General features: G+C 46.2%; 1 protein-coding gene across 1 annotated transcript; it reads left to right on the top strand.

The window, feature by feature from the left end:
- Nucleotides 1–7485: 7485 nt before the first annotated feature.
- LOC113012641 (transcription factor 7-like 1) lies at nt 7486–11770 on the top strand. Its single transcript, XM_026152942.1, is given in 8 exon segments — nt 7486–7791; nt 8098–8139; nt 8237–8299; nt 8455–8562; nt 8682–8724; nt 8843–9067; nt 10968–11587; nt 11714–11770. Coding segments are annotated over 8 exon segments (1464 nt in total).
- Nucleotides 11771–20029: the final 8259 nt, after the last annotated feature.

Here is a 20029-nt window from a genome sequence, read left to right as displayed (position 1 = left end):
AAAAATGTACAATAACAGATCAAACTTAGAGCGACATTAAAAACAATCACACTGAGTAAAAGAGTTAGTCTCTCGTTTATAAGAAGTTAAGCAGCAAAATATGTGAATAAATCTCAAAATAAAATGTATAAAAGTCAAGAAAAGAACCTTTTGCTGTTATTTCTTCACAGGTTAAAAAAAATCTGCAATTTGTTATCAAGTGGGCCAGGGAAGTAAATTGCTCATTACTTATAAAAAATTAAAACCACATACACTTTTTAGTGTAAAGAAGTAAAGATAAAATATGCTGCCTTGTTTGTACAAACATGCTTTCATTTTCTGTTTTTTATTATCTGTTCCCTGTCTTAAATCTCAAATTGAAGTTTAAATGATTATAATGATGTCTTTATTTCATCTCACCTGTATCATTGTAATTACCTTTTATTCCACCCGAGTAAATCATCCCTGGATCGCCTACTAATGGTCCAGTTTAGGATTTTGTTGATGACTTTCAGAGTCCAAAATTTTTAAATGCCTATCAGTCATACATGTCTGAATCTCTGAGGTCAGTGGATCAGTGACCCCATTCCTACAAAACTGCTCAAAGAATTCCTGCCATTAATTAATGCTTCAATCTTAAATATTATCATCCTATCTCTAATAAACAGCTATGTACCACAGGCCTTCAAGCTGGCTGTAGTTAAACCCTTACTTAAAAAGCATCTCTAGACCCAGCTGTCTTAGCTAATTATAGGCCAATCTCCAACCTTCCTTTCATTTCAAAAATCCTTGAAAGAGTAGTTGTCAACCAGTTTACAGATCATCTGTAGAAGCAGGGCTGGACTGGGACAAAAAATCGGCCTTGGCATTTTGATTAGAGACCGGCCCACCAGGTATTATAGGAAAAATCATAAAGCCTTTGAATGAAAACAAACGCTGTTGTGACAGTGATGTTCACTGTCTTGTTGGTATATGTATGATTTCTATACGTTGTACATCAGATAAAAACTTTGGTTGTAAGATTCAGATAATTATTTAATAAAAACTAGATATTTTAAATGAGATGCCCCCCTCTCCCTGTTAATGCCCCACCTGGCCCGCCTGGCAAAACTTTGCTAGACCCGCCCCTGCACAGTTACCAGCTGTCAGCTACACAGAAAAGATCCTGGTGTTATTTGTCTCTCAGAAACAGTTCATAACTTCCCTTCAACTCATTCATGTCACCTAAAAGGTAAACCTGTTTCTCCATCACCTGTCCAGCTCTGATGATTCAGTGAGGACATCTCCTGGTTTCATCTTCATGTTTCCCTCTCCCCAGATAACCAAACCGACATAATCACCAGCAGCTTTTGCAGCTGTAGCTCCAGCAAACATCAGCTGATACTAGAAATTAATATTAAATAAATTCTAACAACAGCTGATCAAGCTTAAACGTGCTGCTGTTGTTTAGCGCGACATCCGCTGGTTTCCTCTTCCTGGCGCAAAGTGGGCGATAAACAAGCAAGAGAGAAAAGCCGATCAGCCGATCATTGATCAGTTTCATGATTGAATGAGAGAAGAAGAGACAGCTGACAGCGTAAAGACAGAGAAAAACTCCAGCGTTGTGTCTTTTTCCATCCTTGCTGAAGTACGGGACAAACTGTTCCTTTTCACCTCCATACCAAACGCGTAATATTTTCTCTGAATACGGGACAATTCCCTTTTTTAGGGGACGGTTGGCAACTCTACTAACTAACCTTATGAATAAAATAAAGTTCACTATCAATAACATAGCACCCACCCAGCTGTAGAAATTCCGTCATGCTAGCTAGTACGCAGTAACTGACGGTAAAAAGTCAGCACAACGAAAATAAACTCCACCTAAACTTGGTTTATATCTGACCTTCAGGTAAGAAGGTCATAACTTCTTACCTGAAGTTCAGTTCACCTGACACTCGGACCGGCGGCCGCCTCTGCTCCTCCTGCCTCACCTTTCCCTCATCCACCTGGCCTCTTGTGGCAGCTCTGCAATAGCCACCACCAAACAACTGAGTTATTTTTACACATCTGCCAGAATCTCTGGCATATCTGCCAGTCAATGAGTTGAGAGTGAGACTGCCGGACAACATTGGAGCATTGCAGTACATGTCAGTTTTCAATGTGGAGGAAACTCTAAAGCACAACAAGTCGTCTGTGGTTGGATTCAGAGTGCTTTTCTGAGACACCCCAGGGTTTCCCTTGCGCAAGTAAAATCGATTGATCACTGATTGTCTTGCTTCCTTATCGTTGATGGGAATAAGTTTCTAAACCAGCGGGACCTGTGGAAGCGCAGACCCAACACTTAGCCTGATCTAGTCTGTGAGCAGCAGGGTGCTGAATCCACTGGCAAATGTTGATGTACTCAAAGAGCCAATAGAGGGATACATCAAATCCAAACCATACCTTGGTTACGTTTTTGAGCTGAAAGCAGCTGAGTTGCATCTTGCGCCTGAGGATGAAAAAAATGTCAGAAAGCGGTGTGTAGCCTTCACCATGGATGGACGGACGGAAAAACGTCCATCCACAAAAGGTACGTCCAGATGAACACAATCACCTTTTTGGGGTTAAACCAATAGTGTCACTGCCCTCTGCTATGACTGGAGATAATATAGGAAATAAAGGAAGTGACAGCTATTGTTTTAATCACCCCATTATGTCCATTTTGTAGCACATAAAAATGTTTAGTTAATATTTGTAGACAGACATGTTTTTCCCGTAACTGCATTTTTACTCCAATCTTTGTTGAAAATGTAATTTTTGTAATGCTGAGCAGATCATTTCTAGTATGTGGGAAATTTTTGTGACCCCGTTGAGCTAATGTGATGAAATTATAACAATATCTTGATTAAAGTATCATATAAGCGCAGTGCTGGTGTGCAGTGGTGTTATATGCCTTGTAGGGATACTGCTGACATATTATAAACTGTTATGTTTATATCAAGCTTTTATCCTAATAATAATAAGAGTCTTTATTAAAAATTCGGATCCTTAGAGATTATTTGAGAAGTACAGTGGCTTGCAAAAGTATTTGGTCCCCTTGAACTTTTCCACATTTTGTCACATTACAGCCACAAACATGAATCAGTTTTATTGGAATTCCATGTGAAAGACCAACACAAAGTGGTGCACATGTGAGAAGTGGAACGAAAATCATACATGATTCCAAACATTTTTTACAAATAAATAACTGCAAAGTGGGGTGTGCGTAATTATTCAGCCCCCTGAGTCAATACTTTGTAGAACCACCTTTTGCTGCAATTCCAGCTGCCAGTCTTTTAGGTTTGTCTCTACCAGCTTTGCACATCTAGAGACTGAAACTCTTGCCCATTCTTCTTTGCAAAGCAGCTCCAGCTCAGTCAGATTAGATGGACAGCGTTTGTGAACAGCAGTTTTCAGATCTTGCCACAGATTCTCGATTGGATTTAGATCTGGACTTTGACTGGGCCGTTCTAACACATGGATATGTTTTGTTTTAAACCACTCCATTGTTTTAAACCACTCCATTGTTGCCCTGGCTTTATGTTCAGGGTCGTTGTCCTGCTGGAAGGTGAACCTCCGCCCCAGTCTCAAGTCTTTTGCAGACTCCAAGAGGTTTTCTTCCAAGATTGCCCTGTATTTGGCTCCATCCAGCTTCCCTGTCCATGCTGAAGAGAAGCCCCCCAGAGCATGATGCTGCCACCACCATATCTAACAGTGGGGATGGTGTGTTCAGAGTGATGTGCAGTGTTAGTTTTCCGCCACACATAGCATTTTGCATTTTGGCCAAAAAGTTCCATTTTGGTCTCATCTGACCAGAGCACCTTCTTCCACATGTTTGCTGTGTCCCCCACATGGCTTGTGGCAAACTGCAAACGGGACTTCTTATGGTTTTCTGTTAACAATGGCTTTCTTCTTGCCACTCTTCCATAAAGACCAACTTTGTGCAGTGCACGACTAATAGTTGTCCTATGGACAGATTCCCCCACCTGAGCTGTAGATCTCTGCAGCTCGTCCAGAGTCACCATGGGCCAGTCACCAGAAAGGTTCATGCTTGTTTTCTCAAAACAGAAAACAAGCATGAACCTTTCTGAGCATGGTTTTGTGTCTCTGCTTAGCATAGCTGGACTAGCCATCGGGCATACCGGGCATAACAAATAATTATCTGAATCTTACAACAAACGTTTTCATCTGATGTAAAATGTATAGAAATCCATTATTGTACATAGTAATTTTTTTGGGCCCCATCATAATTTCTTCAGAAGTAGCTAAGTACTGTATATGATGCCAGTATTTTCCCACATTTTCTAGATTCTGTACCAGTACTGTGTGTAAAATGCCATCAAAAAGTCAATTAAGTTTTATTCTTTCTCACCTGTCTTTCTGTCTCCTTTCACTTTTTAAAGGTTGCCATGTTAGAATGCCATGTTATGAATGCCATGTTAGAAAAAGTATTTTGCCCTGCCATGCTGTTTATTGACGTGGCAAATGAATGGTTTATGAAAATATATCTAAATCTGCCATCAGTAATCAGTAATGATCATGACTCACCTCTAGTCTTCTCTGTCTTAATTTTAGGTTTTCACCATGTGTTGTAGATCTACAACACATGGTGTTGAAGATCTACTATCTACTATCTACTATCTATAGTTCAGGAGGTTAACTCGACCAAGCAGTCTACTTTTGGGTACTGTTTAGAATACCAGAATAGGGAGGATGGTGTAGGTTTAAGTTTATTAGACTGCTACATACAGTGGGGCAAAAAAGTATTTAGTCAGCCACCGATTGTGCAAGTTCCCCCACTTAAAATGATGACAGAGGTCAGTAATTTGCACCAGAGGTACACTTCAACTGTGAGAGACAGAATGTGAAAAAAAAATCCATGAATTTACATGGTAGGATTTGTAAAGAATTTATTCGTAAATTAGGGTCGAAAATAAGTATTTGGTCACCTCAAACATGGAAAATCTCTGGCTCTCACAGACCTGTAATGTCTCCTGTAAGAAGCTTTTCTGTCCCCCACTCGTTACCTGTATGAATGGCACCTGTTTGAACTCATCATCTGTATAAAAGACACCTGTCCACAGCCTCAAACAGTCAGACTCCAAACTCCGCCATGGCCAAGACCAAAGAGCTTTCGAAGGACACCAGGAAAAGTATTGTAGACCTGCATCAGACTGGGAAGAGTGAATCTACAATAGGCAAGCAGCTTGGTGTGAAAAAATCAACTGTGGGAGCAATCATCAGAAAATGGAAGACATACAAGACCACTGATAATCTCCCTCGATCTGGGGCTCCACGCAAGATCTCATCCCGTGGGGTCAAAATGATCATGAGAACGGTGAGCAAAGATCCCAGAACCACACGGGGGGACCTGGTGAATGACCTGCAGAGAGCTGGGACCAAAGTAACAAAGGTCACCATCAGTAACACACTACAACGGCAGGGAATCAAATCCCGCAGTGCCAGACGTGTTCCGCTGCTGAAGCCAGTGCATGTCCAGGCCCGTCTGAAGTTTGCCAGAGAGCACATGGATGATACAGCAGAGGATTGGGAGAATGTCATGTGGTCAGATGAAACCAAAGTACAACTTTTTGGTATAAACTCAACTCGTCGTGTTTGGAGGAAGAAGAATACTGAGTTGCATCCCAAGAACACCATACCTACTGTGAAGCATGGGGGTGGAAACATCATGCTATGGGGCTGTTTTTCTGCCAAGGGGACAGGACGACTGATCCGTGTTAAGGACAGAATGAATGGGGCCATGTATCGTGAGATTTTGAGCCAAAACCTCCTTCCATCAGTGAGAACTTTGAAGATGAAACGAGGCTGGGTCTTCCAATATGACAATGATCCAAAACACACCGCCCGGGCAACAAAGGAGTGGCTCCGTAAGAAGCATTTGAAAGTCCTGGAGTGGCCTAGCCAGTCTCCAGACCTCAACCCCATAGAAAATCTGTGGCGGGAGTTGAAAGTCCGTGTTGCTCGGCGACAGCCCCAAAACATCACTGCTCTCGAGAAGATCTGCATGGAGGAATGGGCCAAAATACCAGCTACTGTGTGTGCAAACCTGGTAAAGACCTATAGTAAACGTTTGACCTCTGTTATTGCCAACAAAGGTTATGTTACAAAGTATTGAGTTGTATTTTTGTTATTGACCAAATACTTATTTTCCACCCTGATATACGAATAAATTCTTTACAAATCCTACCATGTGAATTTATGAATTTTTTTTTTCACATTCTGTCTCTCACAGTTGAAGTGTACCTCTGGTGCAAATTACTGACCTCTGTCATCATTTTAAGTGGGGGAACTTGCACAATCGGTGGCTGACTAAATACTTTTTTGCCCCACTGTATATACCAACAAGACAGTGTACATCACTGTGACAACAGCATTTGTTTTCATTCAAAGGCTTTATGGTTTTTCCTATAATACCTGGTGGGCCGGTCACCAGTCAAAATGCCCGGGCTGATTTTTTTGTCCCAGTCTAGCCCTGCTGCTTATAATTTGGTTACTAAGACAATAATGATCCTGACATGTGCTGTGTTCTCAGTCGGTGCCCAACATCAACTGTCTGCCCCAGGGTCCCTGAGAAGGTTGATCCAGCCATGATGATGACTGTGGATAAAGAGATGCTGGAAACAAACCTCAAAACTACTTTTGAACAGCATTTTAAAATATTTAACTGAACCATCGCTGAAAATTGTTGGTGAGTACTTAAAGCATAGTTTTAAGATCATCTAATGCAGTGGAACATCTAAATAATACACTTGAATCTTTAAGCCACACAATTACTTTTTCAAAATCGATATTTTTCCTGTTTTACTGTGTCCCTCAACATGTAAACAAAGTGTGCAAAGTGATGTTTGAATTATTGAGCTACTGTGTGATTTTGCAGTGACCTAAGTAATCCACATCATGTAAAAAAAACAAGTATCCAACTAAAATTTAAACAAAAACTGCAATGATCAGAAAAATGTACTTTAAAATATATCTGCAGTATTTAAATAAACCTGTTGGCAGTAACTGCCTTCATACAGCACATTCTTGTTACATTTTAATCAAACTTTGGGGTGATTTCATCTCAATGCATGTTAGTGTTATTGAATTACAGATTCTTGAATATAAAATGTTTGTGTTACAAACTCAAGAACAGTTGCTGTTATATAAATGCAGTGAAGTCATGACGGTTAACAGGCTGTTAATTAGTTTGTTAGTTTTTTGTATTTCTCTGTTTAGTTTGAATTAGTACAAATATAACACTTTTAAATATCTTATCATCAGTAAATATCAGATTTTAATATGACTTTCACTCTAACTGATTTTAACTGTTAACTCACACCTTGTTCCCACATAATACTTGTCCTTAGTTTAGTTCTGTATTATATGAGATGTAAGAACGCAGTCTAAAGAGAGCAAAACCTTTTATAATTGTGTGTGCCACAGGATCTTAGACAGACGCAGTTTTCCATTCTTCTGAGCGACCCCCTCAACCTGTCTGTCTTTAAAATGGACATCAGGGACGAAAACAATTATATTTTGGAAACAGTGCAGTGGGAAGAAGCGCCTTCCACTCCTGAAGTTGGCATTCTGGGGCAAACATCCTACCCTTTGCCTCTCCCTCCTTTCCCCACTTGGACACCTGCTCCCCCTCAGCCAGCATCAGATCCTCAGACTGGAGGATTCTTTAGCAACATCCTCCCAGAACCAGCTCCTCCTGTGTATCAGCAGCTGGTTCCACTCATGGTCTCAGCACCAGCTCACCTCTACAGTCAGCCAGGGACAGATAGCCAGGGACAGCTGAGACACCCAGAGGTAGTGACAGGTCTCATTGAAGTTTTATTGATAAAGATGCTTAAAACTGTTGCATTCTTCAGTCCACATGAAATAAAAAGTTTTATTTGACTCTAAAATGCTGAACAGTAAACTTAGTCGCTGCCAGTGAAACATATTTCCAAAGAATAACGCAGGAGATCAAAGTCCAGCTATGTATGAATGTAGTTCTATGCACATCTTCTCCTCCCACTGATCACTTCTTCTACCGAGTGGATAGATCATAGCATTCCAGCTTTTCTCATCATCTGTTGTGTGTTTTGTGTGTTTCAAGCGTAATGTGCTCAGGATTCCACAAATGATCCAGTACCTGCATCCTGCTGGAGAACTGTACGTAAAACACACAAACACACCAGTGAACACAGCTGCTGAACATCTGTATCTTCATAAACTCTGTTATCTCGTATCCGTCTCTGCATCTGTGTAGGCACGGTGTTCCAGTCTGGGATTTTGTCCCTCCTGCTCCCCCATCCAACACCTCCACTCCAAAGTAAGTTTCTGTGGTGCTTTGTGTCAGTGATCTGCAGGAATCTGTCTGTCTTTCATCTGCAGATGTTTGTGCGAATTATTGTAATCAGCTTCCTTTAGTGGTGCCTCCTTACATTCAGTTGCTGACAGTGGGTTCTCATGATTGTCTGTCTTCAGTGGAGGTCTCTCTCAAAAGAACAACAAGCTAAATATTTTGATCAGGCTGAAAGCGAGAGATGCCGTCACACCACAGAGCATCCAGACTGGTCCACCAAAGAAAACTACGTATGTCCAAAGTGCTAACATGCAGTTCATACATGTGCCCATCACTGCACTTAATTATGAAGCAACCAGTGCACAGAGTTTGGATCAACTGATGAAAATTCTCATATTTTTGTTTTTAGGGCAAAAAGAGGAAGAGAACACGAAATCGCACCTCGAGCACAGGTGAGAGGAGATTTCTGGGAATTACGACTTTTTTTCATGTGAAATGTGATGAAAAGAAGACGGAAATCTGTTAACGAAAGAAGACTTACTGTGTTTTTGTTTGTGTTTGTTTGTGCAGCATCTGAACCTAAACAGGAAGATCAACAGGCCAAGAGGCTTTGTGTGACGCCAGCTCAGACACAACCATCTTCTTATTCAGTTGCGAAGGAGCCTCTTGAGCAGCCACAGAGACAGCCAGCTGTTACCAACCTTCCTGATCAGCAGTCAGCGTGTGTGCAGCTGCAGAACACACAGACAGCAGCTGATGCACCTGTGTGTCAAGTAAATCCGGTCCTCCCAGCTTCTCAATTCAATTCAATTCAATTCAATTTTATTTATATAGCGCCAAATCACAACAAAAGTCGCCTCAAGGCGCTTCATAGATACAGAGAAAAACCCAACAATCATATGACCCCCTATGAGCAAGCACTTTGGCGACAGTGGGAAGGAAAAACTCCCTTTTAACAGGAAGAAACCTCCGGCAGAACCAGGCTCAGGGAGGGGCGGCCATCTGCTGCGACCGGTTGGGGTGAGAGAAGGAAGACAGGATAAAGACATGCTGTGGAAGAGAGACAGAGGTTAATAACAGATATGATTCAATGCAGAGAGGTCTATTAATACATAGTGAGTGAGAAAGGTGACTGGAAAGGAAAAACTCAATGCATCATGGGAATCCCCCGGCAGCCTACATCTATTGCAGCATAACAAAGGGAGGATTCAGGGTCACCTGGTCCAGCCCTAACTATATGCTTTAGAAAAAAGGAAAGTTTGAAGCCTAATCTTAAAAGTAGAGATAGTGTCTGTCTCCCGAATCCAAACTGGAAGCTGGTTCCACAGAAGAGGGGCCTGAAAACTGAAGGCTCTCCCTCCCATTCTACTTTTAAATACTCTAGGAACAACAAGTAGGCCTGCAGAGCGAGAGCGGAGCGCTCTAATAAGGTGATATGGTACTACAAGGTCATTAAGATAAGATGGGGCCTGATTATTTAAGACCTTGTATGTGAGGAGCAGGATTTTGAATTCAATTCTGGATTTAACAGGAAGCCAGTGAAGGGAAGCCAAAACAGGAGAAATATGCTCTCTCTTTCTAGTCCCTGTCAGGACTCTTGCTGCAGCATTTTGGATTAGCTGAAGGCTTTTCAGTGAGTTTTTTGGACATCCTGATAATAATGAATTACAGTAGTCCAGCCTGGAAGTAATAAATGCATGAACTAGTTTTTCCGCGTCACTCTGAGACAGGATATTTCTAATTTTAGAGATGTTGCGCAAATGGAAGAAAGCAGTCTTACATATTTGTTTAATATGTGCGTTGAAGGACATGTCCTGGTCAAAAATGACTCCAAGGTTCCTCACAGCGTTACTGGAGGCCAAGGTAATGCCATCCAGAGTAAGAATCTGATTAGATACCATATTTCTAAGATTTTCAGGGCCGAGTACAATAACCTCAGTTTTATCTGAATTAAGAAGCAGAAAGTTAGCGGCCATCCAGGTCTTTATGTCTTTAAGACATTCCTGCAGTTTAACTAATTGGTGTGTGTTATCTGGCTTCATGGACAGATAGAGCTGGGTGTCATCTGCATAGCAGTGAAAATGTATGCTATGTCTTCTAATGATGCTGCCTAAGGGAAGCATGTATAATGTAAACAGAATTGGTCCTAGCACTGAACCCTGTGGAACTCCATAATTAACCTCAGTGTGTGAAGAGGACTCTCCATTTACATGCACGAATTGGAGTCTATTAGATAGATATGATACAAACCACTGCAGTGCAGTACCTGTAATACCTACAGCATGTTCTAATCGCTCTAATAGGATATTATGATCAACAGTATCGAACGCTGCACTGAGGTCTAGCAGGACAAGCACAGAGATGAGTCCACTGTCAGAGGCCACAAGAAGATCATTTGTAACCTTCACTAAAGCTGTTTCTGTGCTGTGCTGAGCTCTGAAACCTGACTGAAACTCTTCAAATAAACCATTCCTCTGCAGATGATCTGTTAGCTGTTTGACAACTACTCTTTCAAGGATTTTTGATATGAAAGGAAGGTTGGAGATTGGCCTATAATTAGCTAAGACTGCTGGGTCTAGAGATGGCTTTTTGAGTAAAGGTTTAACTACAGCCAGCTTGAAGGCCTGTGGTACATAGCCGATTATTAGAGATAGGTTGATCATATTTAAGATCGAAGAATTAATTAATGGCAGGACTCGTGTGGATTTCTCCCCATCTGCATCACTGGCCTCCTCTGCTGCACCCGTCCAGCTCCAGGCCACTTTTGTCAGTGACACTGATGAAGCACTGCTGTCAGTGGTGGAACAGCTTGACCCCCTCCTCACTTCTGAGCAGTCTCAGCAGCCCTCCTCTCCACTCACTGGTCATCACCTAAATCAGACCAACCCTGCTTCTCCTGTATATACGTCTCTATCCACATCATTTACCTCTTCTGCCACATTCTTTCAACACCAAAAAGAGCCTATTGGTTTCGCTGACATTCAGGAAGACATGTGGTCACTCCTTAACCACCTCCCTGCCGCTCCACAGCCGGATACATTCTCCTTTCCTAACATTCCTACTCTGATTAGCCCTGCTTCTCTGGAGAACTCCTCTCCATCTAAATTGCTGGCCTCCCCTGTTGTGCCCACTGAATGCCAGTCAACGCCTCCCTTCTTCAGCCAAACTGTAAAAAGTATGATGTCGCTACTTAACGACCTCGAACCTGGGCCCTTTGCACAGCCTCTACAGCCCTCCTCTCCTCAAGCAGACTGGTTCTGACCATAATCAGATCAGTCCTGCACCCCCCAAACCACGGCTACCTTCTGTAATAAAGTCTTAGCTCACTGCAGTCTTTCCTCTGTTTCAGAACTGCTTGCCAGAAATCTCTCCATGTGTGTGTGTTTGTGCGTATGTGTACACATGTGTACAGATAATCCTTGTTTTGGTGTGTAAATAAAGCTTGATCAAAAAGTAAGTCAGCTCTTGAGTCTGCTTTTGGATCAGCCTCTCGTATGAACCCTCTGGGTTTGTGATGATATCACTCATATAAACTCTTTAAATAAGGCTGCCATTCCCTGGTGGTATGTGGTCTCACACACTGAGGCAATGAGAGACCTTTGGTACTTTATGCTAGGGAAATGGCCTCCAAAATCCAGTGGCAGTGTATCTGTTTATGTAAAGCTTTATACCTGGCTGTCAGCAAAGCAGACGAACAGTCTATCAGATAAATGCACATCCTGAATCTGTTTAATGAAGCAGCACATCACAGGACACAGAGGTTCACAGGGCTGCTGCATTCCATTTGTAAAAGAGCACTGGAAAGAGAAAACACACCTACACTTGCCATTCATAGGCACACAGCTCTTGTAAATTAAGCCCTCACACTTTTGATCATTGCCACCATAGCTGCAAGCAAACCTTTAGCTGAGCTGACCTCTCAAGAGGCAAGACAGAGAATGAACACTGCAGGTAGCAGCTCCAAATACATGATGTACATCTTGCACTGGGGCAGTAATGTCAACTCCTCATTATGGAAAATCACTATAGGCTGTTCTAGAAGTCGCTAGAAGTGATGCCATCGCCTAATTTGCATAATTGGTCATGCTTGTAAACTACGCAGTAGGAAAGAGAAATAACATCGTGGAAAAGACATAAAGTGAGTAAAAAACACCCTAAATGCATTTAGAATATATTGTGGCGTGTTGGGGGAACAGCTAGTTCTCTCCCATCATGCCTTGGGACATATGCTGCTATTTAGATGTTCTTGTTTTATTGTTTATGGTTACACTACTTTTAACTGTTATCTTGAATGTTGTGTTTGTACTGCGGTTCAAAGTCACTTACAGTTATTGTTTTATAGAATGAATGCAACCATAAGTGAGTTCTGTTATGCTGTTAATGACCCTCGAAGCACAGTGTAGCATCAGCAAGTGTTGTAATAAAGAGCTCCCCCTACCAGCTTGGGGTTGAATAACAAGCTCAATATCTCTCTGTGAGCTTCTTCGTAAAGATACCTTTGCATGCCACATTGGTGTCAGAAGTGGGATTCCAAGAGCATGGCCACTATTCTGAAAGAGGAAGAGGAGCTGAGGAAGATCAAGGAGCTTATCACTCGCCTGGAAGCAGTGAATGGAGCACGATCGAAGAAGCGGGGAGAGCCCCAGGCAGCAGCAAGCCAGCCAGGGGAAGATCTGTGGGGCTTACCAGATGGAGCCTCACACCCCCGCCCACTGGGGAGCTGTCGGAGCCGCCAAGGCATGCTGCAGGCTCCAAGACCACGAGCAACCAGCCAGCCTCCACTCATGGTGATGCCTGGGAGCAGCACACCCTCATTGTTGGCAGCCGAGGGGGACAACGTCAACTGTCTCCAGGACCAAGTGCAGCAGCTGCCGCCATCAGGGGCTCCTGTCCGGGGGAGCATGAAGCTGCCACGCTATAATGGGGAGGCACCTCCAGAGACCTACCTTATCCAGGTACAGCTGGCTGCTCAGCTAAACGGTTGGTCAACAGAGGAGACAGCTGTCCAAGTTGCCCTCGCCTTGGAAGGCAGGGCCCTGCAGATCCTCACAGATCTTCAGCCAGAAGAGCGTTTAAGTTGGCCTGCTGTTGCCAGAGCAATGCAGAGCAGGTTTGGCCTCCGTACACATGCAGATGATGCCCGAGATAAACTTGCTAGCCGCCCACGGAGACAAGAGGAGAGTCTGGGTGCCTATGCTGCTGACCTACGTCTTTATGCACGTAGAGGGTACCCTGCTTTTGATGCTGCAGCACAAGAAGAGCTTGCTCTCCAGGCTTTTGTCCGGGGTCTCCAGCCAAAACGATTACAAGAGCACATCCGTCTGCATGCACCAGAAACCCTGGTGGCAGCTCTAACTGAGGCCGAAAGAGTGGAGCATTTGCTCAGCCCAGGTGCACGCAGCCCTGGCATAAGTCACCAAGTGCGCCAAACGGACTACGAAAGGAGCGACCAGGAGGAGGAGGCCCGCCAAACCACCAACACACCACCCTGGCGATCTCGGCGAGGGAATAGGCGAGCAGGAGGCCAATCCAGGGGTAACTGCCATCGGTGTGGAGAACCAGGCCACATCCCACGCTACTGTCCAGCACCAAGCCCACAAAGCTTGGCACCCCAGCTGCCGTTAAACTAAGGCGGGGTGGCACAACGGAGGAACTGCCCCCTGCCACCACTCTGTCCTCCGAATCACACTTGCGGGTTGGCCGGCTCGGCCAGACACGGGGACTGTATCTGGACTGTGACCTTGCCGGCACCACCTGTAGAGCCCTGATAGACACTGGATCCACACTCTCCTTAGTACAGGCTGGAGTCCTCCTTGGTTCTGATGGCCCAATACCGCAGGGTTGGCAGCCTACTCAGCTCCACATCACCACAGTCACGGGGGAGCGTGCCAAAGTTAAGGGGGAAAGATCCCTCCCGGTGACTGTTGCTAACTGCACCGTGGACCACCAGTTCTGGCTAGCCAGCATCCAGGACCAATGCATCATTGGCCTGGACCTGTTAGCCAAATGGGAGGCCACAGTGGACGTGTCCCGAGCAATCCTTTACCTGGGCACGGAGGCTGTGAAGCTCCACACCACAAAGGAAGTCCCGCTGCCTGCCTCTACTTTTTCAGCCAGCGTCAGGAAGCCTGAGGACCTGTCGCCGCTGGCGGGGGAAGGGGGCTCCCCTTCACCAGCAGTACCGCAACTGTCTGCAGAGACCAAGCAAGCTGTCGAGGATCTATACCAGAGGAGCTGCGAGGGTCTCCAGGCTGATCAGCGACGGCAGCTGCGAGAGATACTCGACTTGTTTGCCGACATCTTTGCAGCCAAGGATGAGGACTGCATGCAAACCAGCCTGGTACAACACGACATTGACACTGGAGATGCACGGCCCATCCGCCTCCGCCCTCGTCGCCTTCCCCTTGCCAAGCGTGCCGCAGCAGAGCAAAAGATCAGGGAAATGGCAGAGGCGGGCATCATCGAACCCTCAAACAGCCCCTGGGCAGCCCCGGCTGTACTGGTTCGGAAAAAGGATGGTACCTGGCGGTTTTGTGTCGACTATCGTCTACTCAACAGCATCACACGCAAGGACTCCTACCCATTGCCCCGGATTGACGATGCCCTCGACGACATTGCTGGGTCCTGCTGGTTCAGTTACCTCGATTTGCGCAGTGGCTACTGGGAGGTGGAGCTGATGCCAGAGGCCCGCCCAAAGACTGCTTTCTCCATTGGCCAGGGACTGTGGCAGTTTAAGGTGATGCCCTTCGGCCTCTGCAATGCCCCAGCCACATTCGAGCGCCTAATGGAGAGGGTTCTGGCTGACATCCCCCGCGACCGCTGTGTGGTCTACCTGGATGACCTCCTCGTCCACGCGACAGACTTCGAGAAAGCCTTGGCTAACCTGACTGCTGTTTTCCACGCTATCCGCCAGGCTGGCCTTCGCCTCCACCCCAAAAAGTGCCATCTCTTCCGAAAGGAGACGACCTTCTTGGGTCACGTTGTGAGCGGAGCAGGGGTTTCCACTGACCCTGCGAAGGTGGCCGCTGTGAAAGATTGGCCCATTCCAGGCAACACTGCTGAGTTGTGGAGTTTCCTTGGCCTGGCATCATACTACCGGCGTTTCGTCAAGGACTTTGCTACCATTGCAAGCCCCCTGCACTGGCTCACACAGAAGGGCCGGGAGTTCCATTGGAGTGAGGACAGTGCCGTTGCATTTGATCGGCTCTGATCTGCACTGGTTGAGGCACCGGTGCTAGCCTACCCAGACCTGCAACTCCCTTTTGTCATGGACACCGATGCCAGCAACACAGGGGTGGGGGCTGTGCTGTCGCAGGAAGGCCCTGAGGGGGAGCGGGTCATCTCCTACTACAGCCATTCCCTCAGCAGACCGGAGAGGAACTATTGTGTCACCCGTCGAGAGCTGCTGGCCATCATCCTGGGTCTGCGCCATTTCAGACCCTACCTCTACGGGAAGAAGTTCCTCCTGCGCACAGACCATGCGTCCCTCACTTGGCTGCTCAGCTTTAAAGAACCGGAGGGACAGCTAGCCCGGTGGTTGGAGACATTGCAAGATTACCACTTTGAGGTCCGTCACCGGGCGGGACATCTCCACACCAATGCAGATGCCTTCTCCCGACGCCCTTGTGAGGAAAAACAGTGCAGGTACTGCCAACGCTTGGAGGACCGGGAGGGCATGACTTCAGTGATCGCGTCACCACAGGGCGGCCCTGAGAATGACTCTGTTCCAGGTGGGCATTGTAGCAGTCTTCAGGTCCAGTCCGCCGCAGGGGATACTGAGGGTCTGGAGGCCATGGATCCCCAACAGCTGCAACACGACCAGAACCAAGACCCTGCCCTTTCCCAGGTTCAGTGTTGGATTGGAGCTGGTCAGAGACCATCATGGCCAGAGGTATCTGCACTGGACCTCGAGACCAAGGCTCTCTACTCCCAATGGGTCAACCTCAAAAACCGAAACGGCCTCCTCTATCGCCGCTGGCAGGCTCCCGGGGGTCACCGTGAGGTCCTCCAGCTCGTGGTACCTCAGCAGTTGCAGTCCAGGGTGCTCCAGTTGGTTCATGGTGCAGCAGGGGCAGGACACTTTGGAGTTACCAAGACTCTGCGGCAACTTCGGACTCGGTTCTACTGGCCCGGGTGTCGCCAGGACGTAGAGCTCCATGTCCATCGGTGTGATGCCTGCACGGCTCAGAAAGGGCCTTCCCAACGCTCTCATGCCCCCTTGCAGCAGTATCAGGTGGGGGCTCCCATGGAACGGGTTGGTGTGGACATCCTGGGACCCTTCCCCACCACTGACCAGGGGAACCGCTACGTCCTGGTTGCCATGGACTACTTCACTAAGTGGCCTGAGGCCTATGCAGTCCCTGACCAGAGTGCTGTTACCACTGCTGAGCGTCTGGTCAACGAGATGTTCTGCCGGTTCGGGGTACCAGAGGAACTGCACAGCGACCAGGGCCGGAATTTTGAGGCTGCGGTGTTCAAGGAGGTCTGTCAGCGGCTGGGTATCAGGAAGACCCGGACGACGCCACTGCACCCTCTAAGCGATGGGTTGGTGGAACGCTTCAACGGCACCCTGGCCACGCAGCTTGCTATCCTGACCTCCCATCAGCAGCGTGACTGGGATCAACACCTTCCCCTGGTCCTAATGGCCTACCGTTCTGCAGTCCAGTAATCTACTAAGTGCACTCCAGCGGCCTTGATGTTCGGTCATGAGCTTCGTACCCCAGTGGACTTGGTGTTTGGATCCCCCCCGGGCAGGATGTGTGCGGGGACCCCGGGTTGGACTACCTCCACAACCTCCTCGCCCGGCTACCGGAGGTGCACCAGTTGACCAGGCAGGCGCTCTGGGATGCAGACTTCCGGCAGAAGCGAGCTTATGATACCCGCTGAAAGGGGGAAGGACTGTTGCCAGGTCAGCAGGTGTGGGCCTACAGCCCGGAGAGGAAGAAAGGGCTTTTCCCAAAACTGATGAGTCAGTGGGTTGGACCCTGCACTGTTCTCGAGGGGCTGTCCGATGTGGTCTACAGGGTGCGGCTGGTCAAACGGAACAGGGTGGTCGTACTCCATCGTGATCGCCTGGCACCCTATCAGCCCTTGAGTCCACCCATGGAGGGGTCAGGATCCCAGCTTCAATGGCAGGCCCCCAACCTGGCCTCAGAGACAGCTGGGGGACCCACGGAACGTCCTCAACGAAGCCGTCGCCTTCCCCAACACCTCAGAGACTTTGCTATGGACATGCCGGTTGCTGGGGACAGCTAACCACTCAGGTGGGGGCTGTGTGGCGTGTTGGGGGAACAGCTAGTTCTCTCCCATCATGCCTTGGGACATATGCTGCTATTTAGATGTTCTTGTTTTATTGTTTATGGTTACACTACTTTTAACTGTTATCTTGAATGTTGTGTTTGTACTGCGGTTCAAAGTCACTTACAATTATTGTTTTATAGAATGAATGCAACCATAAGTGAGTTCTGTTATGCTGTTAATGACCCTCGAAGCACAGTGTAGCATCAGCAAGTGTTGTAATAAAGAGCTCCCCCTACCAGCTTGGGGTTGAATAACAAGCTCAATCTCTCTCTGTGAGCTTCTTCGTAAAGATACCTCTGCATGCCACAATATTTAGAACCACAAGTTACATTTATCTTAATTCCAACCCTCCTCCTTTATCTGGGCTTGGGACCGGCAAAAGTGACCCGAAATAGGCACGCTTTTTAAGTAGTTTTAAACCACACAAGACCAAGGGTAAAAGTTTTTTACCATCATTTTGTTAACAAACTACATTAGCAATCTAAATGGACCAAAAACAGACAGTAGAAATAAACAGTGTCAATGTGAAAAAAAGATGGGGATTAGTCTGGTCCTAATTCAGCCTGATTGCTTTGTTTTTTAGTTTTTTTTTCAGACATCCCTCCACACACACAGGCTGTGCTGGCTCGGTCACTCTGGCACAGCTGGCTGCAGGTGGAGCTCACAGGCACGTCACTGCAACCCCCCCCCCCCCCCCCCCCCCCCCCCACCACCACTTCTGCTCCGCGGCTGCTGAGTGACTCCTCATCTGGGGCTCTCCTCAGCTCTTTCTGGGAGAGTGGCGCGGCTGCCCCTCTGTTGGTCTTCCTTGGTCTCTTGTGCTCTGAGAGCCTCTGGTTGTCTAGAGTCTTGATCTCCTCCATACCTGCTTCATGCCCTGGAGGACGGGGCTGTGGCTCCCCACACCCTCTAGCAGATCATCTGTCTTAAACACCAAAAAGACCAAGGAGATCATTGTAGATTTCCGGAGGAAGGGTCATAACAACCATCTGCCTCTCTTCATCGGCAGTGAGGCGGTGGAGAGGGTGAGCAGTTTTAAATTCTTGGGGGTAACTGTGACCGAGGACCTGTCCTGGGGCAACCATATCACCTCAGTTGCACGGAAAGCCCAACAGCGCCTCTACTACCTGAGGAGACTGCGGAGCGCACACATTCCCAGATCTCTGATGTTGAACTTCTACAACTGTGCCATCAGCAGCGTTCTGACGTATGGATTTCTAGTGTGGTTCCCCAGCTGCACCAAGGCCGATCAGCAAGCACTCCAGCGGGTGGTGAAAGAAGCTGGCAGAATTATTGGAATAAGTCTGCCAGAGATTAGTAATATCTTCCCCACTCGCTGTCTGAGACGGGTGCACAGTATTCTGCGGGACCAACATCACCCTGCGCGCCACCTTTTCCACCTGCTGCCCTCAGGGAGAAGGTACAGGTCTATACAGGCCAGAACATCCAGACTGGCCAACAGCCTGTATCCACAGGCTGTGAGGCTCCTGAACTCTCTGCCCCCCTCTCACGGACAATAACCATATCCAACTTCTTAATAGCACTGAACTTACTTGTCAGGTTCTCATGTTTACTTGTCATGTTCTCATGTTGTTGCTAAGGATTGTCTTATTGCACTGGAGTCACACTGGGTTAAATATTTACACTTGGGTTTTAAGGGGTATTTATTATTTTCTTCATTATTTTATTTACGGGTTGTACGGAAGCCCCAAATGCAATTTCATTGTTCTCTGACAATGACAATAAATAAATAAATACTAAATACTAAATACATTACATGAAGGAACCTTTTAAATACAAGCGCGCTCATGCTCAGAGGTGTACACACGGGTGCTCACACACACAAACTACACCCTTTTTGGCTCCTACCTCAAAGCACACTGTGCGCTGTCAATCTTACGTGCTGCACAATAATGTTTAATATTTAGTATTTACTGTTATATTCACATAGGTCATTGCGATGATGTTATTTATTATATTGCTCTCTTTTTTTTTGCTCGTTTTCTCTTTTTTCTTTCCTGACAGGTGATCCAGGTGATTGATATATGTATTTTTTTTGGCTGTTTGTTTTGTTGGTTTTTCTTTTTTGTCCTTTATCTTTCCCCCAGTCAAATCTGTCCCATGTGTAGCAAGTGAAAATAAAACAAAATAAACAACAAAAGCAAAGGTGAATCAAATAGATCATTAAGGCAAGGCTGGGATGGTCCATTTGGTAAAGTAAATCCGTTGGGCATCTTTCTTTGCCTTTAATTCTGATGGCAAAAGAACCAAACGGGATAGGTGAAAAAGAAAAAAAGTTTGTGTTTAGGAGTTTTGTCTTTGGGCTTTGGGATGAACCGGTTTTTGTCTGAGTGTGTGGCTGGGTCTGAAGTACACTGGGATGTCGTGCTTAGAGAAGACTCTCCTGAGTTTTTCTGATAAACCGACTACATAGGGGATGACAATGTTGTTAAATCT

This window comes from Astatotilapia calliptera, chromosome 19 (genome assembly GCF_900246225.1).
Source record: "Astatotilapia calliptera chromosome 19, fAstCal1.2, whole genome shotgun sequence".
NCBI classification, from domain to species: Eukaryota; Metazoa; Chordata; class Actinopteri; order Cichliformes; family Cichlidae; genus Astatotilapia; species Astatotilapia calliptera.
The sequence above is the reverse complement of the archived record's forward strand: the minus strand, read 5'-3'. Positions and strand labels throughout refer to the sequence as shown.